The 24431-nt window shown below is 47.0% G+C and overlaps 2 protein-coding genes across 3 annotated transcripts in view; one reads left to right on the top strand and one right to left on the bottom strand.

The window, feature by feature from the left end:
• Positions 1-10612, top strand: part of LOC142570818 (sodium-coupled monocarboxylate transporter 2-like) — a 119489-nt gene extending 108877 nt beyond the window's left edge. Inside the window, exons 10-15 of the mRNA XM_075679137.1 lie at positions 862-929; positions 1021-1107; positions 1218-1393; positions 6425-6528; positions 10165-10259; positions 10323-10612. Of these exons, the coding sequence (XP_075535252.1) occupies positions 862-929; positions 1021-1107; positions 1218-1393; positions 6425-6528; positions 10165-10259; positions 10323-10418 (626 nt within the window). The 3' untranslated portion in view covers positions 10419-10612. The remainder of the gene's footprint in view (positions 1-861; positions 930-1020; positions 1108-1217; positions 1394-6424; positions 6529-10164; positions 10260-10322) is intronic.
• Positions 1-24431, bottom strand: part of LOC142576427 (zinc finger CCHC domain-containing protein 24-like) — a 239965-nt gene that overhangs the window by 136506 nt on the left and 79028 nt on the right. The window lies entirely within an intron of this gene.

Below are 24431 nucleotides of genomic sequence, written 5' to 3'. Positions count from 1 at the left end.
TCGGAGAAGCCGCAGCGAGAAAAAAGAAATGCAGCGCCCGAGCAGGCGGCTCCGGCGCGCTCTCAATCACGGCCGGACACGCGCGCCGCTGCCGCTCGAGTCCGGCCGTGTCTCAATGGCGGTAATTTCTTTCCAGGCCGCCAGGCGCCGCCAGCACGATAACGGCTCTGCGGGCTTGTGACTTTTTTTGGTCGCCGCAAACAGCGGAGTTTCCACTCCTAAATGTTTCTTGCTCCGTGGTAACAGCAGATGCAAGCCACTCCTGATGTTGGAGATATACTATTATCGAAGGCGGCCGGCCAATGGTAAACAGCAATTACGAAAGAAAAGCTACGGGAATTCGACCCTAGATCTCTGCGTCCGCGAGAGCAACCTTGATGGACACCTTTAAAAAAAAAAAGAAATCAATTCAGTGGAAAGAAGTATACAGCAGATGACATAAACATACTACGTGCGCTTGGAGCAAATTTCATCTATCTTCCGCACTGCAGTGATCACCAGCGGCCGAGCAAGGAATGTGTCTGGAACCAACGTTTTGGCAAGAGGACATGTCTTGGACAGCGGCCGTAAGGCGAACCCTATCGAAACATTGACTCTAGCGACATCCCTTGTTCGACCACTGGCGATCACTTCAAGTCTACATATTCCTGTGTACCTCTATCTTGTTTGGATTAGCACAGTAAGACAGTGAACAATTTTTGCTAACGCAAGTAAAGTTTTCTGAGCCGAAGTTTATCTCGAGCGCAAAAGGTCAACGCTAACCTAACAAACTTGGGCCCGCAGGCCCGTATTGCAGAACAGACAATTTCACCTTCGAGACCTTTCGTTGGTTATCACTGACGTCTTTGTTTCTTGCTGCAGCATTTCTTTTCGGAATTCTTATGACCGTCTACTCAATGATCGTGCCCTACTTGGGGTCCGCAGTTCGGGTGAGTTCAGGGAGCTTTCAATCAAGGTACTAGGAGAGAATGACGAGAATTGTCATGCTGCATATTTTTTTTTTTTTTTTTTTGTGACCAGGTTGTTGTCGTGATGCACAACGGAGCGTCCGGTCCGTTTGTCGGGATGTTTCTTTTGGCTTTCCTATTTCCGTGGGCGAACAGCAAGGTAATCTAAACGTGGTATCAAAGATTCTTTCCTGCGTGCTCGCGATCACATTTTTTTTTCTTTTTTGTGTGTGCATTGATTCCTTCTTTTCATGTACTGCCTTTTTACAGGGTGTGGTCGCAGGCACGCTTTTCACAACGGCGTTGCAGTTCTGGCAAATGTTTGGCAAGATCTATTACGGAATACGGGCACCTCTAATGCCAGTCACCACGGACTTCTGCCCCGTTAATTCGACTATGATGACAACATACGCGATGCGTACGTCATCGTACTCCCCTGCTCACAGGTAAGACCTACTACCTTATGCGGAAAATCACGTTGTTTGACGTCCTTCCTGAACGACAAAGGACTAGACGGAAACTGACCTCCGGAGGATTCTGGGCTTCGCGTGAATAGGAGTGTACTTCGAATTATTTGAGCCTTGCTTTTAAAGAAGGAACAACGAACAAGATCGTTAACTTCCAAGGTTAAGCTTTACAACTGCACAAGTTGAATCGTCATAGCTGCACTTGGTATTACTTAAAGAAAAGCACGCTGAGATAAAGGAGCTCACACGACCTTCAAAAGGCAAGGAACTTTTTCTAATTGACTGTTCAAGACACGAGACATTATAGTGGTCTTTTTTTATGATCTGCACGGGATCAGTCAAATTCAATTAGGTATTTGTGTTTAGCTTCCAGTTTTATACTGCAAGCCCGTGCTGTCTGGCTGAATAGTCATTTGCAAATTCAACTGACTGGAGGAGAAGAAGGAGGAAAATTGTTTATTGAGCTCTAGAAAATTTGATGAATTTCGCGGTGTCAGATGGTGTTTTCCATCTTCTTAGAATTTCTTGGAGCTTCATACGCGAATTCCTAGTCCTTGCGCTGATATAAAGGTGCCAACTATCTCTTCTGTACCTAAAAGCGCTCCTAGCATCTTTTTTTCGTGCATACTAAGGGTCCGCCCAAACAAGTGAGTAATCACAAGTGTGCCACAGGTTAGCGCCATGGACAGGCGCAACATTACCGGTTTAGTGCAAGGTTCTATGCTAATGCCGTCTTTCTGCTTAAACACCGACCTCTTAAATTACACTGAAAGCTAATGGGGGAGCAATTACATCCATTCTTTAACGTCTATGCTGCTGATTCCAGACTGGTTTTGATGCCTTGGTGCTCTGTGCGAGCCAACTGCGTACCCACAGTATCACTATGGTGTAACACGGTAATCAGCGCAAACGCTACACATTTAAGAGCACGGTGATCGCGGCGTGCCGTCAGGTAGTTCCGTGTTTTTATTTTCCTGATTAAGTTAGAGAGAGATAGAGAGAGAGAGATGAAGAGGAAAGGCAGGGAGATTAACCAGATATTAGTCTGCGGTTTGCTACCCTGCACTGGGGTTGGGAGATAGGGGTTAGAAAGTGGACAGAGAGGAAAGGTTTAAAAGAATGCACACACAGAGACACACACACTAAGGGCGTTCCAGTTAGAGACGTTCACAAAAGACGGTAGATCGGAAGCGCGGTAGCACTTGCACGGCCTTCTTCTCTGACGTGAGGTCCTGTCGATGGTGTAGATTTCCTTCTTCCGACAGTGGTCGGTCGTCCAGCTGACGGTTTACGTGCCAAGTTCATGATCTGGTTATGGGGTCCGCCGTAGACTTGGACTCCGGATTAATCTTTACCACCTGGGGTTCCTTAACGCGCGCCCAATGTACGGTGTGTGAGCGTTCTTGCAGTCCGCCCTCATCGGGACGAGGCCGCCGCGGCATGGATCGAACCCGCGACCTCGTGTTTATCAGCGCAGTGCTATTCTTGTCTATTTCGCGGGCTTTCTTCATAGTGCAGAAAAATAAATTGTTGCGAAATAGGTGGCAACATAAAGAATGTCGAATCTGATGTTCCCTGGAGCGCTCTGTAACATCTTCAGTGGGAGTTCTTAACCTAAACTCTGGACTTGCGATGCGGATTAAATATTCTAGACTAATTATGCAATTGGGCAGAATATAAAATTTTTGGTACCATTTCCATAGTAGGGCCAACAACATGCATTTTGTCGCGTCCTCATATAATGCAGCGGCACAGTTTTAAGCATTGGCTAAATTTATCTGGGGCACCTTGTATACCGAGCGTGCTAGCGAGTCCCTGCCTTTCATTTTCCGGTTTTCAGCGCATTTTTAAACAGAAAGCATCTAAGCCAGCCGATAAGCATGCCGAGACCTCCTCATACTGCTAATGCCATTGATTGTTTATGTACGTGGTTGGAATATATTCAACAAATAAAATTATACGCCAGAATCTATTCCTGTAAAGCTTGTGGCCCCAGCTGCACACCACGAGATAGTGCACGTTCGAGTGGCAATTGTTACACCGCAGTAAGAAGGTTCTGTTCACTTTACAACAAGCCTTCTTTATGGATGCAAAGAGCGCTTGAACGAAGCCTCTTTCGCGAGGCATATGCTGGCCTCACGTGGAAAATAAGTCCGCAAAAATGCGGTACACTCACTCGTACTGGTGAAATTTAGATAAACGAAGAGAGCTTACGCAGGTGCGTTTATTTAGCAACGGAGTTACTCACTGTCGATGACCTAAGCGTGTGATAAGCACACGGTCAGCGTGCACGCACAGTTGAACGTCCGCAAATTAGCGGGACAGCTTCTGGAGCAGTGCCTCTAAGGCGCTGACCAAACCCAGATAACGTCAGCCGCGATTTCAGCTAGTTGAACCGTTTCATGCCTACACGACTTTGGCAACGAAGACCGAAAATCCCAGTGGTGCTGTATAACCGTTACATGGCGTTTCTGTGTCTCTCTCTTTTTTTTTATTGGGCCAAATGTAGTGCCCGCAGCTCCTCGCGCGTAAGACATTCGCTTTATATAAAGAAAAAAAGATTTCCGACTCTCAGGCACTGCGGGAATCAACGTTGTACGAAGCACTTGGATGTATAATTAGCGAACCGAGTACATTTCGAAGGCACTACATAAACACCCCAATCTGAGGCGCTTGAATGATGGAGAGGACTGGCGTCTGCAGAGAGAAGTATACAGACGTAACGTCCAAATCCGAATTGCTTGATACCCCTCACGAAGATATAATATAAGGGACATCCACTTCACGCGGTGGCAAGGGACTTCCCAAAAGGGCAGACAGCAACGTACTATACGAACCATAACCGATCGCCGACACTGTGCGCGACACCATACTCGTATACTGGGGAAAACGTTCAGCGAAGCACTCGTCGGCGCCCGTATTGGTGGAGAGTTGGCGGGTTCGTCTTTCTTCGGCGCAACAGTCCGCCGACTCACCGTACGCTCTCTCAAACAATGTCCACATTCCTTCGCACCCATCTCAAACCGTCCACCGATCATTCGCCTCGCGTCCTTCACGTGCTTGCAACCACTCGTCGATTTGGCGTTTTTTGCACACGGGCCGACCGACTGACTCGGTGCCTCGGCGCCGGTCTTGGCCGCATAACAGAAACTTATTCGCGCAGTTGCACTTTTTGCAGAGAACGCCTATAGGCTCGCGCCCTTTGTTCCGATGATGATGTTTATTGTCATCCGCTTTGAAACGGTGCTGGGACAAATAGTCCCCTAGCCTGCTTGATTTAATTAGGTTTTACTACATCTATCGCTATCTAGCCTTTTGCCTATCTGATCTCGACCTTAACTTTCGTACTTAAGACCTCTATTACTATACTGTACTTTCCTGTACTGTATTACTTCGCTGCTTTTCATCACCGATATTCTAATCGTAACTTCCTTATCTCGACTGCTATCCAGTTAATCCTTCCATGCTCTTTGAATCCCAACGCTTCTTGAAGGTGGACGTTCCTTGCGGGTCTTGCTGGCTGAATACCGTGGCATTCCGTTAGGATGTGCCTAGCCAGTTCCGAGCTTTCTTTTTTTTTTTGCAGCACACACATATGCCTGATACTGTGGCGCATATTTGGTCCAGTATGTTCTAGTCCTCTGGTAGCCAGCTCGAGCCGCACATAGCGAGACACTGCCCTTTGTTATCGTACAGATTTTACCTCCTGTTTCTTTCTTCCTGTTTCTTTTTTTGTAAATCTGCGAGGTCTTTTTGTTTCCATCCTTTGCATCCAATTCACCATCTCCGTTTCTCTCACTTTCTTTTTTACTATTCCTGGTTGTCTCTTTACACTTTCAGTTACCCGGCACTTGGTTGCCAACTTTGTAGACCTCTTCCATTCTGTGTCCACGGTTTTCAGGTACAGATATTTGTGCACTTTAGCCGGTCACTTCTTTTCATCCATGTTCCTTAGGGTCTTTCTTCAAAACTAATCTTAACCTGCACTTCTCCGACTTCGATTAAGCCCAACCCATGTGACCTTGCACTGCCTCATTCTCGGCCTTACTGTGGGCCCCCAAAGCCAGTCGGCCCACCGCACTTTGGTTAATCTTCAACCCCGACACGACTTCTGATTTATGGCGCACAAGTGCATTTGCGAACGTTATAGAGCTGACACCATTACACTTTTCCAATTTCCTCGCAGCACTTCGTATGTATTATATCCCCAAAGTGGCTCTGTTTCAATATTTAGATTATCTTGGTGGAGGCTTGAGTAGGTTTTTCTTTCGTTTATGTAATCACCCAGGCATTTATATTCCTTGAAAATGGGCATGACTTCCTGTTGAATTGATACCTCGTCATTACTCGTCTCTTCATTGCAGATCATAATTCCCGATTTCTCTGTGCTAAACTTAAGGCCTAGATTCATCGCTGCATTGCCATTTATGTTTGCAAGTCTTTGGAAATCTCTTGCATTGTCCGCTAGTAGAACTACATCGTCTCCATACATGAGCCCAGGAAGCTTCTTTCCCCGGCCTGTTTCGTTCCAGACATCAGGCGCCATCTGCCGGCGGAGTGCTCCAAGACGGCTAGATATATACCCAGCGGCAAAGAATGCTTCGTAGTAAAACGCAGTAGCCTGTGTGGCAGCCTTTGATAATATTAACATTTTCTTTGTGCACCATGTGTGTTAAGGGAGCCTTCTGCTCCTCACTCTTCCTATTTATTCACTCGTGTGTATGGCATGCTCAAACGGACGCTGCTCTGTTTAACCTCCCCAACTTCCTTTTACCTCTTCATAGATAATTATTGTCACCCGCCTTCATCTATTTACACACGTGTGCACTTTTTCTCTCTCTCGCATATGACGACTCTTATGAAAGAGTGAGTGGAACGCCATTTTCGCCCTCTAATCACGGAATGCAGATACCCGCTGCGTCGGGAGTTTAATGTACGCGAGGTCGCAGCAAACACTGTTGCAATGTACCGCAATGCCGCAAAGGGTTTCATGAATTTTTCTCGTTACAGCAACGCCGACGTGTTCCCGTTGTATCGTTTCTCGTCAAACTGGGGAGTCTTGGCTTCTGCGGGACTCACCATACTCATTGGTCTGGTCGTCAGCCTGCTCACAGGTTTGTACATTGTCTTTGAGCGCGGGAAGCTCGCGGGTCTGCGCCCGGACACGGCTGGAGTGTCTGTGAGAATTCGAAGCTTCGAACGCTTCCATGATGGTGTTTGCATAGATGTTGGCCTCACTCTTACTTCGTCTACAACAATCCGTGCCCACCTGGTATGAGAGGAAAAAAAAAAAGTCGCACTTTCGCCGGAAAGGCGAAACATTGATAACGATAGCAAAGTATTGGACAACTACACGGAGTGGGCGGATGAGATTAAGAAGTTTGCAGGGACTGCATGGCCACAATTAGTACATGACCGGGGTTGTTGGAGAAGTATGGGAGAGGCCTTTGCCCTGCAGTGGGCGTAATCAGGCTGATGATGATGATGATGATGATGATGATGATGATGATGATGATGATGATGATGACACGGAGTAAGGTCCGTAGTTTTATCGGCCGCATAAATTGCCGTAAGCATTCGCTGGCTAATTAAATTATCAAGCATGGCGTCTCGTGTTCAGAGACAGACATGGACAAATCTCACTCGAAAGCCCGCTGTCGCAACGCTGGCGTGATGAAGAGCGCAGACAGAAGGGAGCGAATGCTTCGCGCTGTCTCTCGCTTCAGCGCGTTTCCGAAACTTGAGATTACGCGACCTGAAATGCTAGGCGCACGGGAAGACAGCGCCCATGAAGAGCAGCCAGCCATGTCAGCTCACCGAAGCTTTGCTTCCGTCGCAGATTACCTCCGAAATAGGGCGCATGGGCCGCGTACGCACTCATCCGCGCGGACAGCGATGCGCAGCTACGGCCGGGCTAGAGGAGAAGACGCGCGCTCAACGGCGCCCCCCACCACCACCCTAGAGCATGCTTGATCACGTTACCTTGCACTCAACTCTCCCAACCCTTGCGCACGCGCTCAATGCCCTGACCCCCAGCGTTAGGCGTGCGAGAAGATGGCGCGCATGAAGCCGTCATTTTGCCCCTCGCGCCCACAGCATACGGCACGCAGAGCGAAATAGCAGTTTAACGCTCTTGACTTTGTACGGAACATAACGGCGACAAGTGTCCCTATAAATGCTTCCTCAATACAAAGTCACTGGAAAGAACTTTACGACCCTAGACATGGCCACTCAGACATAAGAAAGTAATTATTAGTGTGCGTGTCATGGTTTAATTAAAGCTTGATAGCATAGACGCACGCAACAAATACCTCAGCTACTGCGCGAAGCATGCCTAAATGTCGAAAACGAGTCTAGGGGAGGGTGCGGCACACGACGCAAAACAGGCAATGGTGGCCGGACTACATTTCTAGCTGCGGAAAACGAATAAGGTTGTATTATGTAAGAATTCTTCCCATCGATTCCCTTTACTTACCCTATCGCAATGAGTGGCCAATACCGGCGACAACGTAGGTGTGGCGTCCTGCAAGCCAAATGTCCAAAGGCAAAAAGAATAGAAAATAATACGGAAACAGGAATGCATGACACGGGTCCAGATCAAGACGCGCTGTGACCCATGCATGAACACTTCACCTCGAGTCTCCCCTCGTACTCCTCTTCTAACCACCTAAGTCCAAGATTACTCTTGGATGTACCCAATGTTTTATAAGGCTCGTAAGCATAGTGCGAAATTCCATAATCTGAACTTAACGTGAAAAGCATATTGAAAGTTGAGCATGGTAAGAATTTGGGGCTTGGTACATGACTTTTACATTGAGTAGCAATGGGCGAACACTTACACGAAAAGGACATACGACATCACAAAGCACTAATGTGTTGTAGTGTAGCGCTTTGTTTTGTCCTATGTCCTTCTTGCGTCAGCATTGGCCGTGCGCTACTCAATACGAAGATCACTGAAACATTTGTGTGACCACGTTCAAACACTTAGCGAAAGCCGTCCAGTGCGTGTGCGCTGTTGCGCAACAGCAGCCTTGACGACTTCAAGCGTGAATAATTACTGGAATGTTAGTGCCAAGTGCACCGTTGACTGAAGCGGAGCTTGTTGCCTTTCGCAGCGCGCTTCGTGTGATCATCCATGAGGAACCATCTCCAAGATGGAGCGCCTTCGCCGATTCCAAGACAGCGCCACAATGTTCGCTATCCGCCCTGTGCCGTGGACCACACGCTCGACCAGTGCTTGAAATTATAGGGCTCCATCGTCAATTTGCTACAAAAGTGCGAGACATCATTTTTCGGTGGCTTTCAGGCCACTGTGGCAGTACATTTGGGGACGAACGTTGCCATTGCGGATAAGGATGTCCAATGTCTTTTAATAGAATGCCCGCGACGTGATCGGAAAGAGGTCATTTGATACGAAGTCCAATGCACGTATTTAAGCCTCAAAACAATCCTAGGTCCATGTCCAACGTATACATCACAAAGGCGACCGTTAGTGGCTCTCCAGAGGTTTCTGGTCAATTTTTTTGTAATAGTGTTGGAAAATATTGGTTAATTTGCGTCATCCATTGCAAGTTGTCCATGTTACGTTCGACCCTATTTGTGTTGTTTTCAGTTCCTGATTTCATGCGCCTTCATATGACCTCAATTTGGTGCTTTCTGTATTTAGTGTTTTTATTATAGCTGACTTTACATTGTAGTATGCATTATGTGACCCCTTCCGTGAGTTGTTTTTCTTGCGTTATTTAAGCTGACTTTACGTTTCTAGTATATTTTACGTTATCTCTCTTGTGAGCTGTGTTTAGTGCATTTGTGTCCCTTGACTTCAAGTCTTACTTTCTCGTTCTCGTTACCATTCCTTTTTTTTTCAGTGCCGACTTTATGTCACATTTGGTATGCCTTGGTCTGAAAAGGAGTAGTCGGCACAGTTTACATGCACCAACATCTCTTAAATATCGTATAACAAAAATGCTAGGTGTGTCCGTCAAGATGGCACGCAAGAACCCATCCCGCTGTCAACAGCAGATGCAGAAACAAAGATCCGCATACTTCTGCCACGCGGTTCATGCGGAACACACTGAGTCCACAGTGCACGCGTCTGTATGGCCTGGACCCGTCTCTCCGACTTCGTCTCTCCCCTGAACTATTCCGACCTGTTCTCTGCAGACTGCGGCTTGGTGTGGGTTTTACGAACTCCCTCGAACGACGCATCGCAATTACCGCTAGTGTTGCCTGTGATGGATGCGGCAGCGCGGGGAAACCATCGAGCACGTTGTTTACCGTTGTCCTCGCTGCAGCACCCTGAGGCTGTCTCTCGAGACCGCGCTGGCACTTCTCAATGACCGGGCGCTTTCAGAGGAGACGATCCTGGAATGCGCCACTATATGCGGTCACCGCAACGGAAGGCGATTAAAGCGCGACTGAGGTTCCTACATTGAAGTGACTTACTTTGGCGACTATAACCGTTCTACGCTGTCTTTAGCGCATGTGCTTCACGTCTGTGCTTCCCTTTCCATCCTTGTACCTCCCCATTCCCCTCTCCAGTGTATGGTAGCAAGCCAGGTGCTTGTCTTCTGCTTAGCTTCCTTACTGCCCCCCCCCCCCGCCCCCCATTTAACTTCTCTCTCTCGCGCGCGCAAATGCCAAATCAGTTTTCTTTATTTATCATTAAGTGTACGTAAGATGTGGATGTCTCTTAGATGTAACGTCATTATTTTAAGTAAGGCTCGTGTTCCTATCCTTGCAACTTTCAGGCGGGAGGCAGGTAAAGGAGAGCCACACACGGTTGACAAGTGATATTTTTGTCTCTTTATGGAGGAAATTGGGCCTGCTACCTCGATACGAAAAGGTGGGTGGCAAAAACGCTCTCTGTGAAATGTGCGTGTACACATACTATTGCTTTTTGTTGCAGACAAAGACCTCCGAGATCCTACCTCTAGAGGACGACGACTCAACGTCGGACACGAAAACAACCTTCACGCTACTTGGCAACGAGAGCTTTGTATAGAAACGAAGCTTCACAATACAACACGATTCGCACTCTGTCATGACACACAGGCCACATGTAGGTTATCCTCTCTGTTTTTAACGTCTAATAATGGCGCTATAATTCAGCACGTTACGCGACGTCCCACTGTATACGTGTTCTCTGTAGAAAGTAGCGGGAATAAATGGGGAGCAACTTCAACTTGGTAACCCCAAACTGACAGATTCTGACTCTTTGGTTTCTTCAGCAACATCACCATCATCATTTCTTTTATGTGGTAGCGGATGTAGAAGAAAGGCGATGTGAAAATCGTTTTCTATATTCTATACCACTCCCTAGCCAAGAAAAAATTCGAGGACAGCTAAGCCTTTCTTATGAGTTGTGAATGCAAAAGCGTTAATGTCCGACTGAACGCCGCTGAGCGGCCCTTCGAGTTCGAACTCCTCGCGCGCAAGCGAGCGCGTTGAGACGCTTGGCGCGTTTTGATTTTGCCTTACAAAGGCGCCCTTAGAAAACACGGGAGAATTTGCGCGGACAAGGAACGAGCGGATAGCACAGGCTTGCGAGAGCGACGGTGACGTGGCGTCGCGGCGATTCCCTCTCCCCTCACGCAACACAGCTGCAGCAGATATTCTTGTTCACCCGCTTTGGTCCGTCGAGGCCCGAGCCAGCGAGCGCGAGGCGGTGTCATGCGCGCCTCGCGAGCTCCTGACGTCGCGTCAGAGCCAATGGGAAAGCGCTCGTGTGGAGGCGTCGCAGCCAATGGGAAGTTTCGCTGCTACAGACGCCGCCGGCTTTTTCGCTCAGTGGGCTATTTGACGCTTTCGCGTCCAAACAGGTTGCTGTCCGGTTGCTGTCCAAGAATGCGTTTGTCTTCGGGAGGTATCTGTGGCACTATGTTGCACTATCTATCTATCTATCTATCTATCTATCTATCTATCTATCTATCTATCTATCTATCTATCTATCTATCTATCTATCTATCTATTGTATTAGAATTGCCTGGATGACACCCTTTCGAGATATACGCCATCAAGCTTTCATAACAAAACTTCATCTTAAAGGGACACTAAAGGTTACCAGAAACTCAAGTTAAAGTGGTAGAGCAATGTTCTAGAACGTCTAAGGCGTCAATATAATCGCGAACAGAGCTTTAGTAACCGAGAAATTGAGGTAAATGCATGACACGATTTGAGACCCCCCAGCGACATTCCGGTACTAGCCCGATGACGAAAGGTCTCCTCATAATTTGTGTTACTAATACTCAACTACTCGTATTAAAAATATCATTTCATTCGATTATAAGCCGGAAAAAATGCTACTTGTCTACGTCTATTCGATTCTAGGAAAAAATAACATTTTGACGTTACCCTTCAGTAATATGGGTGTTCGAAAGGTTTCGTTTTCGCTCGACTCTGCGCCGCGCACGCTTTGGAGTTTCAGTAGTTTCGTTATCGCGTCGTGCTGTGAGGGTTCTGCTCGCGAAACTTTCATTTGGAACAAGCAGCGAGAATGCCACGTCCATGTGATGTCGTGGGAAGCCCTCGTTGCTTTCCCGCTCCGGAGAGCCGGTGTCGAGGCCGCCGTCGTAGTACGCAACGACGCCGGCAGTGCGAGCCCTCAGAAGCAGGTCGCGCTCGTCGGTGCTCAAATCGCTGAAGTTGAGCCCACCATCGCGAGCCAATCTGTCGGTGTCAGGGTCCATTGCGACGAGCGTCGAAGTTAGCGTCATAGAATGAAGTACCAGCTTATGGGCGTCTTGCGCTGGAGTGTGAGGTATAGTAGCGGCGCCTGGTGGCGGTGCGGGAAACGACATCTGGGTCGTGCCAGCTTGGGTCGTATTGAGCCCTGGCTGTGGCGAAGCACGTTTCTAGGCCGAGTTTTGCGTCGATTCGCACATTTTTATGCCCTGTTGCGAGTGCGAAAAGGCTCGTCGCTTCTCATATACCACGCCGACCACGCTGCGAGCTCGCTGCAGCCTATAGTTTAACGAAAACGGACTCTCCGTGTGCCGTGGGACGTAACGTGGGACGTAATTCGTTTCTCCTTCCGCTAGCCACCATACTCCCGCTTTCGCTCTGCTGTCGGCTCTGTCTTGGCTCTGTTTCTGGCTGCGCGTTCGCGTTTTGCGCAGAAAAGCCGTAGCGCCGTCTGCGGACGCCGTTCTACTCACCGATGGCGCAACGTCACTATGAGACCATGATGTCAGTTCTCCTCGATCGGAGGGCGGGCGATTTGAACTGCGCTAGAGGTACGCGGACGCTTCAGAACGCATTTTCTCTTAAAATAAGTCTCTCCTTGGCACGAAACAAGCGTTTCGAGGTTTCTGGGATGGTATTTCAACAGTCCACGTTGACTTAATAGTAACCTTTAGTGTCCCGTTAAGCATTGAAATACAATATAACTGAACAGCTAATGTATTTCTCCGCAAAGTTCGGGAATTATTATATCGAAACTGGTGTCATCCTGACAATTCATTCAAAGTGGATGATCCGCCGTGTGAACTTCCCGGCTAGAAAGTGTAAATTGCAATATGTACCATAAGGTGATTGGTTGAAAACTTAATTAGTGAATTTTGGATAATTAGTTGATCATGCATTTCAATTCCTTGTCCAAGTAATATCCGCCTCTTCGAGTGGATCAGCTCAAGGACTAGAATTGCGCTATCTGCCACAGGCAACCTTTAAAGATCGCTTCCCAGGAAAACCCGGTATATATCTGTTATGGGAGGCCTTCGATCCCCTAACCACTGCCTCGCACATGCGCTGTAGGCAACAGCCAGTACTACTTCCTCAAGGACCAGTCCGGAATAACGTGCAGCGCCTGCGTCCAGAGGCGCTGCGGTTCAACGATAACATCTCAAAACGCGCCTAGTTGCCGCGAAGAAAGAATGGAAGAATGCTCCTCTTAGGGCTGGCGCCATCGGTACCACCGATGGGATAGACGGCACTATCTTCGGGCTCGGCGCACGACAGAAGAAAGAAATCACAAGAAGTCGCGGTTAGTATGCAAAGAATGCTAAGCGCTCTAAAGGTATTGGTGTACCCCACGTATACGGATTCTGAAGGTGTATACAAGCAGCGTATATTTTTCTTGTCGTTCTTCGCCGTCTGTCTAATTCACTATGTACAATGGCTACCGTACACATGAAGATGTCGATGCAGGACCATGATTGAACGGGCAAATAGTCCGCACCTGCCCCTATAGCGAGGGAACGATTCTACATAATGATGAAATAAAACGAGAACCTCGCCACTGTACGTTTAGTAAAGTTGACGTTTGCGATTCTGAATAAGGTTATGACTTCGCAGATTACACACGTGCTGCCCAATCTCGGAGATCGAGCTCATACACGTCTCCTTATCAAAGATTCTAAACACGTCCTGTATCAATATGAAATTCTCGTCGTGTTCTTCCTATCTTCATTCCTATATACAGTACGTAGGTAATTGTGCTGACGCCCATCTATGCATATTCAGCCTTGATAACTTTTAATGATATCGCGCTAGCATCGACCGCACGTCGACAGCGCCTTATAGCGGCGAAAGGCGACGAGATGGGCGACAGTAAGCGCGGGAAGTAATTCACATTTCGGATGTCGCGTGCTGCGCTGTTCGCTTCAGGGGTGCACACTTCAGGCCAGAACGGAGTCATTCTTATCCGCGCGGCCCCAGCGTTCACTATCGCAATGAGGCCCGCCACGCAGCTGAGTTACTTGCAATCATCGCTTCCGCTTCATATGTGCGACAATGCCCCCCCACGTGCTCGTAAATATCGTTTTTTTTTTTCATTTTTAATCTTTATTCCCTGGCGGATGCGCGCATTCTAGTAGTACGAATAAAAATAGAAAGGTCATACCTCGCTACGGGCTCATAAATTTACATTTCTTTGTATATTCCACGGCACATGCACGGATTGCAATAATACAAATAAAAGTTAATTATGGGGTTTTACGTGCCAAATCCACTTTCTGATTATGAGGCACGCCGTAGTGGAGGACTCTGGAAATTTCGACCACCTAAGGATTTTTAACGTGCACCTAAATCTAAGTACACGGGTGTTTTCGCCCCCATCGAAATGCGGCCGCCGTGGCCGGGATTCGATCCCGCGACCTCGTGCTCAGCAGCCCAACACCATAGCCACTGAGCAACCACGGCGCGTAACAAAACTGTAAAGCGTGCCGCACACGAAAGATCCTACTATACACCTATTCTCACTCGGGCCTTTTCGCAAATTGGGTCGCGCTGATATGCCTGGCGGGGCGTGTGTTCTCCTGATGCGAACAGTATAGACTATGTTGAGTAGATCTTGAAGTGCACCGGCACGCACACAAAGCAAATTTAACCAACTAGGCTGTCTCGCCATCTTATAGCAGGCTAAGCTCGCAAGTGCTTTGTTCGCTTGCGCGTATAATACTGTCACCGATCTCGCCACTTATCGCCTTCATAAGGCGCTGGCATAACGTGCGGTCGACGCGCGCGCGATATTATTAAAATGTTGCAAGGGCGTATACGTACCGCGTGTCCAAGCTAATGTTAGCCAATCTATTTAGAGAATAATTAAAAAGAAAGAAGATTAGAACACGGTGCAAGACGACCGAACACCGTACAGCTTGGTTAGTGTTAGCTGGGAAACCCTATGTACGCGTAGTGCGCGCCGATAGACGCGCCACTGGTGGCGGCCTTGCGCAGAACACACGGGAGAGGAGCCAGCCGTGCGTCGTAGTTTGTTGTGTCGTTCATAGTGCTTCTCTGTCTTATTCACGTCTTCAGAGCAAAACAGGCAACACCCTCCGCATGTGTGAGGTGGCCAAAGCTTCAAATAACGCCGAAGGAGAAGTGTTGCACGGTGGGTGGCTCAAATACCGGCGAAAACGTACCGGCGATAGGGTTCTAGTCATTTCCCCGCAAAGCCTCATCAGCGGGAGCAACGGTATATAGCAATGGATCGCCGCTTCGGCGGGAAATTTCTTGTTCTCATCTTTTTCTTTGTCGCGTCGGTGTTCTTTTCCACTCGAGCATAGTTAGACGCGTAAGCGACGAAGTTCGTCTGTAGTGCAGCATGCGGTTTAAAGGCATTCCGCTAAAGTTCGGAACGCCGTTTGCCGCTTATATTGTTTTCTGCTTCTTTACCGCGTTGCGCTAACTAGGCAGCACGACTGCACGAGCGCATTGTGTTGTATGTTAAAGCTACTCAAGTTTGCAAGAACTGAAATTGTTGGTTTTATGTGGCCCGGTAAATCGTCGCACCAGCTGTCGCGCACTTCATGTTCTTACATCTATTTTATGCGTGGCTTCGCACATGTTTAACTGTTGCTAGTTTCTTCATGCATAACTCTTGTTGATTCTTTTGAGCTGCGAGGTTTTCACCCTGTCTCGTTTTTAAAGGGTATAAATCACGCTGTGTCTTATCGGAATGATACCAAGCAAGTCCTTCTTTAACAGCTTTATTCTTTTCGCCCGAGGCCATCTTAGATATTGTGGTTTTTTGGGAAGTGTGTTTAGAAAATAGGTAGTTCCGGGTGAGAATTACTAATAGTTGTTCCATTTTTTCGCAGAAAAGTCCGTGTCACGTTTGGGAAGTCATGACACCTCGATGCTATATGAGCAGAGTTACCACGTCGAGTGATTTGTCTGTTTCACAACGTAGTCCTTCTTGCATGTGAATTATGTACTCAACTGAAGTCTTTCTTCTCATGCTTACGCCGCAGAGGACTAAACCCGGCCTTGCCGACAGCGCTCTGCCTTTAAACATATCATCTGGCACCTCTCTCTAGTAAAATTTAAAAAAAAAGTACTGAAAAGTTTGTCAGACTTTAGCTTTGTGCGTTTCGAAGCAGGTCACTTGCGGAATTTAAACTTGCAAAAACTGCAGCGGGAACGGCAGTTCATCGTCGTATGCAGCAGAATTGCATCGGCGGTACAGCGCTAACATGCGCTTTTATTAACCCGTGCGTTTGGTGACTTCGTTGACTAGTGTACGCGTTTCCATCAATAAACTCGCAATTACTCTTCTTGAGGTGACTTTGACTGCACTTATTCGGCGATGTCACATGTATTCATCGGCAGAAAAATCACAAAGGCATATGCAGACATCGCACCGTGCGGATTTGTTTGATATAAGCCTGCACTAACGACGGGTGCTTATTATTGAAGTACAGAAGCGGCATTACCGCGAGGATAGAATTTTAAAAAAAACGATCGAGACGTCGCACTACTCAACCAAATTTATCGGCTTGTTAACATGAGCGGGACGCACAGCTGGCACGTATGTGGACCGTGTTGTCCCAAACACCGGTAACATCGTGTTCGTACCCGCTCCCACGGAGGTCAGCGTCTTCCGTATACAGCTGTCATCGCAGAGGAAGCAGTTTGGCACCCGAACAAAGCAGAAATCGCGGCCGCGAAGTTCAGCCATCCTTGCTGCAAAGGGTTGTCGTCTGCTACTGCTCCCGAGCGTACTGGTCGAAACGCCCGCTAGGTGGCTATCTGTGGCGCCTCTGTAGGCGGTGCACTAGGCGTATACGGAAGCAGCATAGGGAAGCTTCTTGCGCCAAGGAAATGTGAAGCAATCGTATCACCTTCAAGATAATTCGGTAAGTATTCAACGTCCCGAGCGCCGTATGCTACGGCGCTCCTGAGAACCATGGACGATACGCAATTGAGCGCAGTCATGGCGCTGTGCATTTTCAAGAATGGGCAAAATTGTGGCACCATTGTTCCTGTGAAAGTGGCGAAACTAAAGAAATATACAAGGATTGAACTTGGCCACAGGGTGACCATGAGCGGAACTGAATTGCCGTTTGCGTAGTTCACTTGCTGCGTAATTTTGCGACTACAGCGATAAAAAAGCTCGAGAGCGGTGTTTGCTGTGTCCCACCCGCCGCGGTATAGCTTTATTGGCGTTGCGTTGTTGAGCTCGAGGTCCCGGGTTCTGTCCAAGCCGCGACAACCGCGTTTAGATGGGGCTGATATGCAAAGAAAAACGCCCGTGTAATTATATTTATAGTTGCATGTTAAAGCATGCAACTATACCCCTCCCACCCTCCACCTACCCCACAACGGGCGATCGTGGTTTTTGACCCGTAATGCACCAGAATTTGATTTAATTTAGTTTTGCTGCATCAGTGAGTCTCAAATGCCGATAGACAGCCAAAAGCTCCGTATGTGAATCTATAAGGCGAAAGCGCTCACCATTGTACGCAAGATGAAATAATGCCGCAATTTGATGTTTCCCCGGCGATAGCTAAGGGCGGATTGCCCAATTCACGCGTGAATGGGAGACAAGGAAGGGGCCATAGGCTTCCTGCGCAAGACGGGGAATAATGTGTGAATGTAAATCACATACTTTATTTCAGCAAATTTCAATGGAGGACATTCCTGAATGAAATCACGAACCGTTGGAGCTGGGTAATAGATATGTAGTTTCAGAATAAGGGCCCGAAAAGTATGGCGCCCCATAGAGGTTTGCGTACGCGGCTTTTCGGTATGCAGAAGGTGTGAGATTTAGAATATTGTTTTGCACTCCTGGTTCCCGCCTTGAGCTTCCGGCGCCATGGCGGCCAGAAAGCGAAGCTACGGTGCGTAAAATAAAAGCTGCTGAAGGATTTTCCTTTGACATATGTACTTGGGTGTTTATAAGAAACTTGAAGGTTAATACAACTGCAGCGAGCAATGCATTGCGCCTGTAGTTCGTCTCACATTTTATATGGCGAAGCGCAAGGCCGCTGCTGTTGGTCTTGTGCAATCAAGGCGTTGTCTGCTCTCGTAAACATACAGCGCGGTGTGAAACTGTTCTGCCGACATCAAACTTTACCACCGCATCGACCACGTTATTGCAAGAAACGAGAAAAGATATCTTCGTGTCTATAGTCGACGCTATTAGGCAAATTTCCGAGCCGTCTGTGCTATTTAAACCTGTGGCGGAAGCAGGCGCATTTTTCTGTTTACCGTAGCAAAAATTTCGCAGCAATTATCTACGCGATTTTTCGCCTTTAAATTGTAGCATCAAACAAGTGAGTAGGAACCCTCGCAGAGTGCATGCCTCACTTATAGCGGCGGCGTTCACCTTTTATGTAGCAGTGCTCGCGAAACGAACGCTTCTTTAGCGTTCGTGTGTAGTTCGTGAAACGCAACGGGTAGCAAAGAATGATACTACGTTTTTTTTCATTTCTTTTTTTTCGTTTTAAAGCGATAGCCTTAAGGGCCCCGTTGCGAAGTGAGCATGGCGTCGGCGGCGTTGAGCGTGATTGAAACGCGTCTACCAATCATAGCGCGGTGAACGCCGCCTTTCTACCAATCGTAGCGTGGCGCGCCGCGTTTCTCCCATCCGCGACTGAAGCGGCGCCGGGGAGTGGGGCAGAGACGGACAAGAACCAGAAAGCTCGCCTTCGCGCATAGCGTTCGCCGCAAGCGCTTCCCTGTGAAGTTTACGGTTGCAAAAGCCGCAGTTGCCGGGAAGCGTGAAAAGCAGTCAGAGACCCTTTAATGCTATCACGTACGACTTTTAAAGGCGAAGCTTAAGCGTCGCCCAAGTTTCTTTTTTCATTTCTGTCTCTTGTAGGTTCCTACTGCGTGCACTGCCCTCATGCGTCGGATGAAAAAAGCGTAATAAGGAACGAGATTGGTTAAGGTTAAGTCGTCAGTATATATCCCGCTCATAAAGGTCGTTGAACGAAACGCTCGCCATATTCCGTTTTAGCGTGCAGTCCCGAACGGCGTGCAGAGGCTTGCAGTTTCGGCGGCTTTTTCGTAGTCATCAGCCACTGCAATCCAAATTAGAGTATGCTATCTGAAAACAGATACCACTTTACGCTTACGAGATCTCGGTTTTCATCCACTTCCGAAAACAGCATCGATTTCCACCTTTCACATCTACATAATATGATATAAAGCAATAGTGTTCATCAACACTTGTTTGCCACGAACCTTACCGCAATACCAGGGGCGGCTTACATGAACGTTTAATAACAAAAATAATAACGAATTTAAGAAAGCGTTCTTAAATGTTTTCTAGACATTTCCTAGTCCTCACTCGAACGCGTTCTTCTATTCGTTATTTTCGATATTAAATGTTCACGCAAGCCGCCCTAGGTCACATCTTGTGCTTGAACAGTCAATCGCTTAGATCGGTGCCACCATGTTCGTTGGCGCAAAGCTTCTGGGGCGCGCTACATCCGCACACATATCGTTCCCGACGCAAACCACAAACGCCGTTCGCATCTCGCGCATGCTCGGTTTATTTCATTCGCGCCTCAAGGCTTTCGGGGACTTTATTCTAGAACTCTCATTTGCACAGAGTTTTGCGGAACGCTCATGTTTTGAATGCGTTGGCGCGAAAGACCTCATAGTACGAGACAGTTCAATTTTACAGCCTGAGCCTTCTCCCACCACCCAGAATCTGGCGTCTCTCAGTGGTGTAATCTTCCTTCGTGTAATTGTTCTATACTTCGCTATCGCCAATACTGCTTCGCCTTTCCGGGGAAACTGCAGCATCTCTCTCTCTTTCTTTTTTCTGTGAGTCCCAGTATAAGCGCTGCTGCTCATGACTGCTGTTGATTCTGATTTCGAGTGGTTCTGATTTCGAGAGAAAAACAGCTTCATGACATAAAAAAAGAAACGAAGTAAACAGACCGGGAAGCGACCCACGTGTTGAGAAAAGGCAAAAGCGATGCGTTCAAGAAGATAAATAACCACTTATGAATGAGCCAAATTGCTAATCGGGACGGCTGCACAAAAAACAAACAGAAAATACATCAGATTTCAGTGTGCTATTATTACCTATGAATTCCTAAGCGCCGTTGAACACCAGCTGCGCTTCCTACAGGGCGTGTTCGAATAGGTGTTTCCTTCTCCAGCTACGCAGTACTGAGTCTGCTTTATCAGATCTTCAGTGGCCTTCTTGATGACCGACACTCGAATTCTACGGAGAAATCCGTTATCCTTGTCTTGAGCTAATCTGACGTCCGTATCGATCATGTAAGCACGATCTTTCAAATAACCCCAAAGAAAGAAATCGAGGGGAGAGAGGTCAGGTGACCTAATCGGCCAATTCACTGGCCTGTACATGCCTTCCAATCCATCGCGCATGAAAAGTCGCATCCAGCCACTTTGCTAGAACATCTGCGCGTAGGCTAGGACTCAAATATAGAGTCCTAAGCCGCTGTTTCTTGAAGCTGCCGGTTTGTCTCAGGTTTTCATCATTTGAGATCATAGTCGACGTGTTTGGTCTACCGCCACACTTCCATGACTGATATATATTTGCGGCCTTCTTCTAGTCATTTGCAGCTCCCACGGCAAGGATCATTTTTACCTTCGGCTCATTAGTGAAAAACACTGAGACGAAACAAAACGCACCTTTAAACATGTGCACTGACATTGTCAGTTCGCTTTTGTGTTGACAGGTATTGTGGCAAAAAAAAAATGAAGCATCCATGCACTTTATCTACGATAAGACAACAGCTATCACAGCCTGTTTTCAACGCTAAACGCGATGTGTTACTTCGGCTGAGGCGCGGCAGATAAGGCTCAATAACGATGTTTTTCTTTATTTCCTTTATTTCGTTCTGGATAACTCAGAGAGAGTCCGTTCGAGGGCGTTGCTTTATGATGCGGGTGGGAGCACAATCACGTGGTATTTTTCATATTTAACAGGGAGAGGCGGGCTAATTGGTGGTCGATATTGGAATGCATCATGTAACCGCGCAACCGACAACGGACGAAGAAGGAAACACACCGCGCCTGTCCTCTGTGTTTCCTCATTCGTCCGTTGTCGGTTGCGCGGTTACATGATGCATTCCAGTATTTTTCATATTTCGCGGGGTTAATTTATCAGTCTGAAAAAAGAAGTACGAAATTAGTACGTCGCTGAAGATACTGCAGTTAGATGTCCCTTGGCTGTGCCTACAAATGCCTCAATGACGCTTTGATAATTAGGATAGTACTTCTCGAGTTAGATAATTATTTACAATTACCTACATAATTCTAATTAACCGAACAATTACTGGCGGCTACTCCGCTGTACTGGTTACAATATGCACTAGGTTTTCTTCGAGTAACGAAATTGCCCTTTTTTTAAATCTTGGTGCATCATAGTTCATTGGGACAACGTGTATATATTTATGACCTTTGCATGCTACTGACGATGTTTGTATCCCTAATAAATGTGACTTATCAAAAGTACTTCTGATTTTTTTCATGAGTCGTTAGCATTGCTTACTGGAAAAGCAAGCAATACTGAAACACATAATATTCAAGTGCATTTCACACGCCGTTGATAAATGTCTCTGCCGAAGGGGTCACTGAAGTCTGCAGGTTTTTCCAGGGTCAAAAAAGCCCGCAAAGCAATTTGAAGCGAGGTAAGCACAAAGCAACATATCCATTTTCTAGACATAGCCTTATTCATATCTTTAGAAATAATTGTTAATTGGGGGCTACCTCCTTCTCTTTAAAAATATCATAAACGTTGTCCTGTGCATATATTTAAATATATTGCGCGTTTTCAGGGTGTTTACAGTGGATATTTAAAATCAAGTTGAAGTGAAGAAATGCGGATGAGGCAGCCGTCGCTGGTACTTCTAATGCGTTTGTTCACCTATTGTAAGGATCTGCAGAAATAAACAGAGTATGAATTAAAATTCGTGCACATCCGTGCCAACAATGATGCAATAAGCTATTAGCCACAATAAAATTTTAAGTGACAAGGCCGAGGTAAGTCAAAAGAAACCTCGAAGGATGTGGGTGACAAAACTCTGGCAATGACAGGTTAGGTAGTGGAGGGCTCTCAAAACAATCCCGTAGCAATGTAGTAAAAGACGGAAAAGAAAACTACATCCTTAAGTCAAAGCAGAATAATTGTTTGCGAGGTAAAAACACGTAGAAAAAGAATGGAGAAATAAATTTACCAAAAACGCATTCCTATAGAATGCTACTTTTCTTATACAGCGGAAGCAGTTAAAGGGAATCTGCGACCCAAATTACGCATTTTATTTTTTGGCATGAGATGGCGCTATGCCATGCGTATGTCCCCGTGCTGCATAATTTGTTTCTTATAGTGTTTCGTTCGACGTAAATAAATTAACTTGTATGTATACGAATAAACAAACAGGGCATAATACATATACTGAAACGGCATGCGGAGTTGCCTGCGAGTACTCCAATCAAATTTACTTCAAGAAATGTAATTATTCGCATGCCAACACCGGGGCGCATGCCAAAGAGTAAAACAAAAAGAAAAAGGAAAGGTACGAATTCGCCGCGACTTCAAGCCAGGTCGGAGTCGAAAATAGTGGCTCGTAAAGTTTGGTGGCCGTTATTGCTACAGTTATACACTGGTTGCAGATATCCTCACGAGGCGGAGTCGCGCGCGTGTGTAGACTCCCTAAATATAGGCGTACTCTGGCACCACGCTGGCGCTGGTGGCGATTAAGGCTCCTCCAAAGGTGTTTCATCGTACGGGACAGCGCATAGCACCTGACTCACTTGCACAATACTGCGTGCCGATTCCATCAAATAAGAGAAACTCATTGGAGAGTTGTAGCCCGCAAACGTATTGAACCGGAGACAAGCCTACACACATGATGACGAAATCTGTTGACGCCTCCTTTGTAACCGGGCAGCGACAAATAGTCACCTAGGCTGCTTGACGTAGTCAAGTTTCACTTTTTCTATCGCAGTTTACGTTTTTGCCAATCTCCCCTTCAACTTTTCTTTCTTCGTTAAAGCATCTTGTCTCTATATTGTACAGTTATCTATGTCTGTAACGACGCCGGTTGTATCTTTCTCTTCCCTTCTTTCCTTTCCACCAATACTCTAAACATATCTTGCTTATCACGACTGTTGCATATTCCTTCCATCCTCTTCGAGTCCTAGCGCTTGTTGAAGGTGGACGTTCCTTGTGCGTCTTTACGATCTGCCGAGTCGTTTTCAGACTTTAGCTTGAGCGGACACATGCCTCATCTTGTTGCGAATATTTGCTCCCGCATGATTTTCGTCCTTAGGCAACCAGCTCGAGCCTCAAATAGCGAGGCACTGCCCTTTCTGTTATAATACAGTTGTTCTTTTCATTTCTTTCTTCCCATTCTTGTAAATCTGCATGGCCTTTTTTGGTTTCCATTCGTTGCATTCAATTCGCCGTCTCTGTTTCTCTCACTTTCTTTCTGTTAACTCCTGGCTGTCGATTTACAATTTCAATTACCCTGTACTAGGTTGACAGCTTTCTTGACCTTTTCCTCCATTCCATGTCTACGCTTTCTTGAGGTACAGATATTTTTGCACTTTAGCCGGCCATTTCTTTTCAATCAAGCTCCTCGGTCTTTCTTCGAAAGTAGTTTTGCTCTGTTTCTCTAACTTCAAAAGAGGCTCAGACCATGTCACCCTGCACTGCTTCATGAATGGTTTTACCGTGGGTCCGCATTGCCAATTGGCCCACCGATTTTTTGTTAACTTTCAATCTCGACAAAGTCTCTGATCTTAAAGGGACACAAAAGGCCAACGTGGACTGTTGAAACATCAATCCAGAAACCTCGCAGCGCTTGTTTCGTGCCAAGAAATAACTTAGTTTATAAGAAAATTGCATCTGAAGAGTTCGCATACCTTTAGCGCAATTTCGACGTATTGGAACCATTTCTTATCCATATAAGGCCATCCAGTAGTTAATAAGGGCACTGAACTTTCAGAATAAGTTTGAAGTTTTGCACTCCGGCGACGTCGTGATTTGTGACGGACCTTTTTGCGAACTAGTGTGCGTGTGTTTTAGCGAAAAGAGGCGTGGCTGTCACCTTCCGCGGCGCTCGAGCAGAAAGCATGCCGCTCACGATTACGCTGCACTAGCATCAATATTTTGTAATCAAATAACTGACAGCACGTCACGAATTAAATTAAATCGCCGGCTTTGCCTCCGCGGAGCGGGGGAGTGGTGACGTTGCATACGCCATCATCGCCCTTTACTGCGTCTGGGAGTTAAACGGCGCCAGAGAGACGGCGCTACGGTTTTCTGCGAAAAATATGCGAACGCGTGGCCATGGAGAAGCCGAGC

The sequence above is a fragment of the Dermacentor variabilis genome, chromosome 1 (assembly GCF_050947875.1).
Source record: "Dermacentor variabilis isolate Ectoservices chromosome 1, ASM5094787v1, whole genome shotgun sequence".
Lineage (NCBI taxonomy): Eukaryota > Metazoa > Arthropoda > Arachnida > Ixodida > Ixodidae > Dermacentor > Dermacentor variabilis.
Note: the sequence above shows the minus strand (reverse complement) of the source record. Positions and strands in the feature narration are given on the sequence as shown.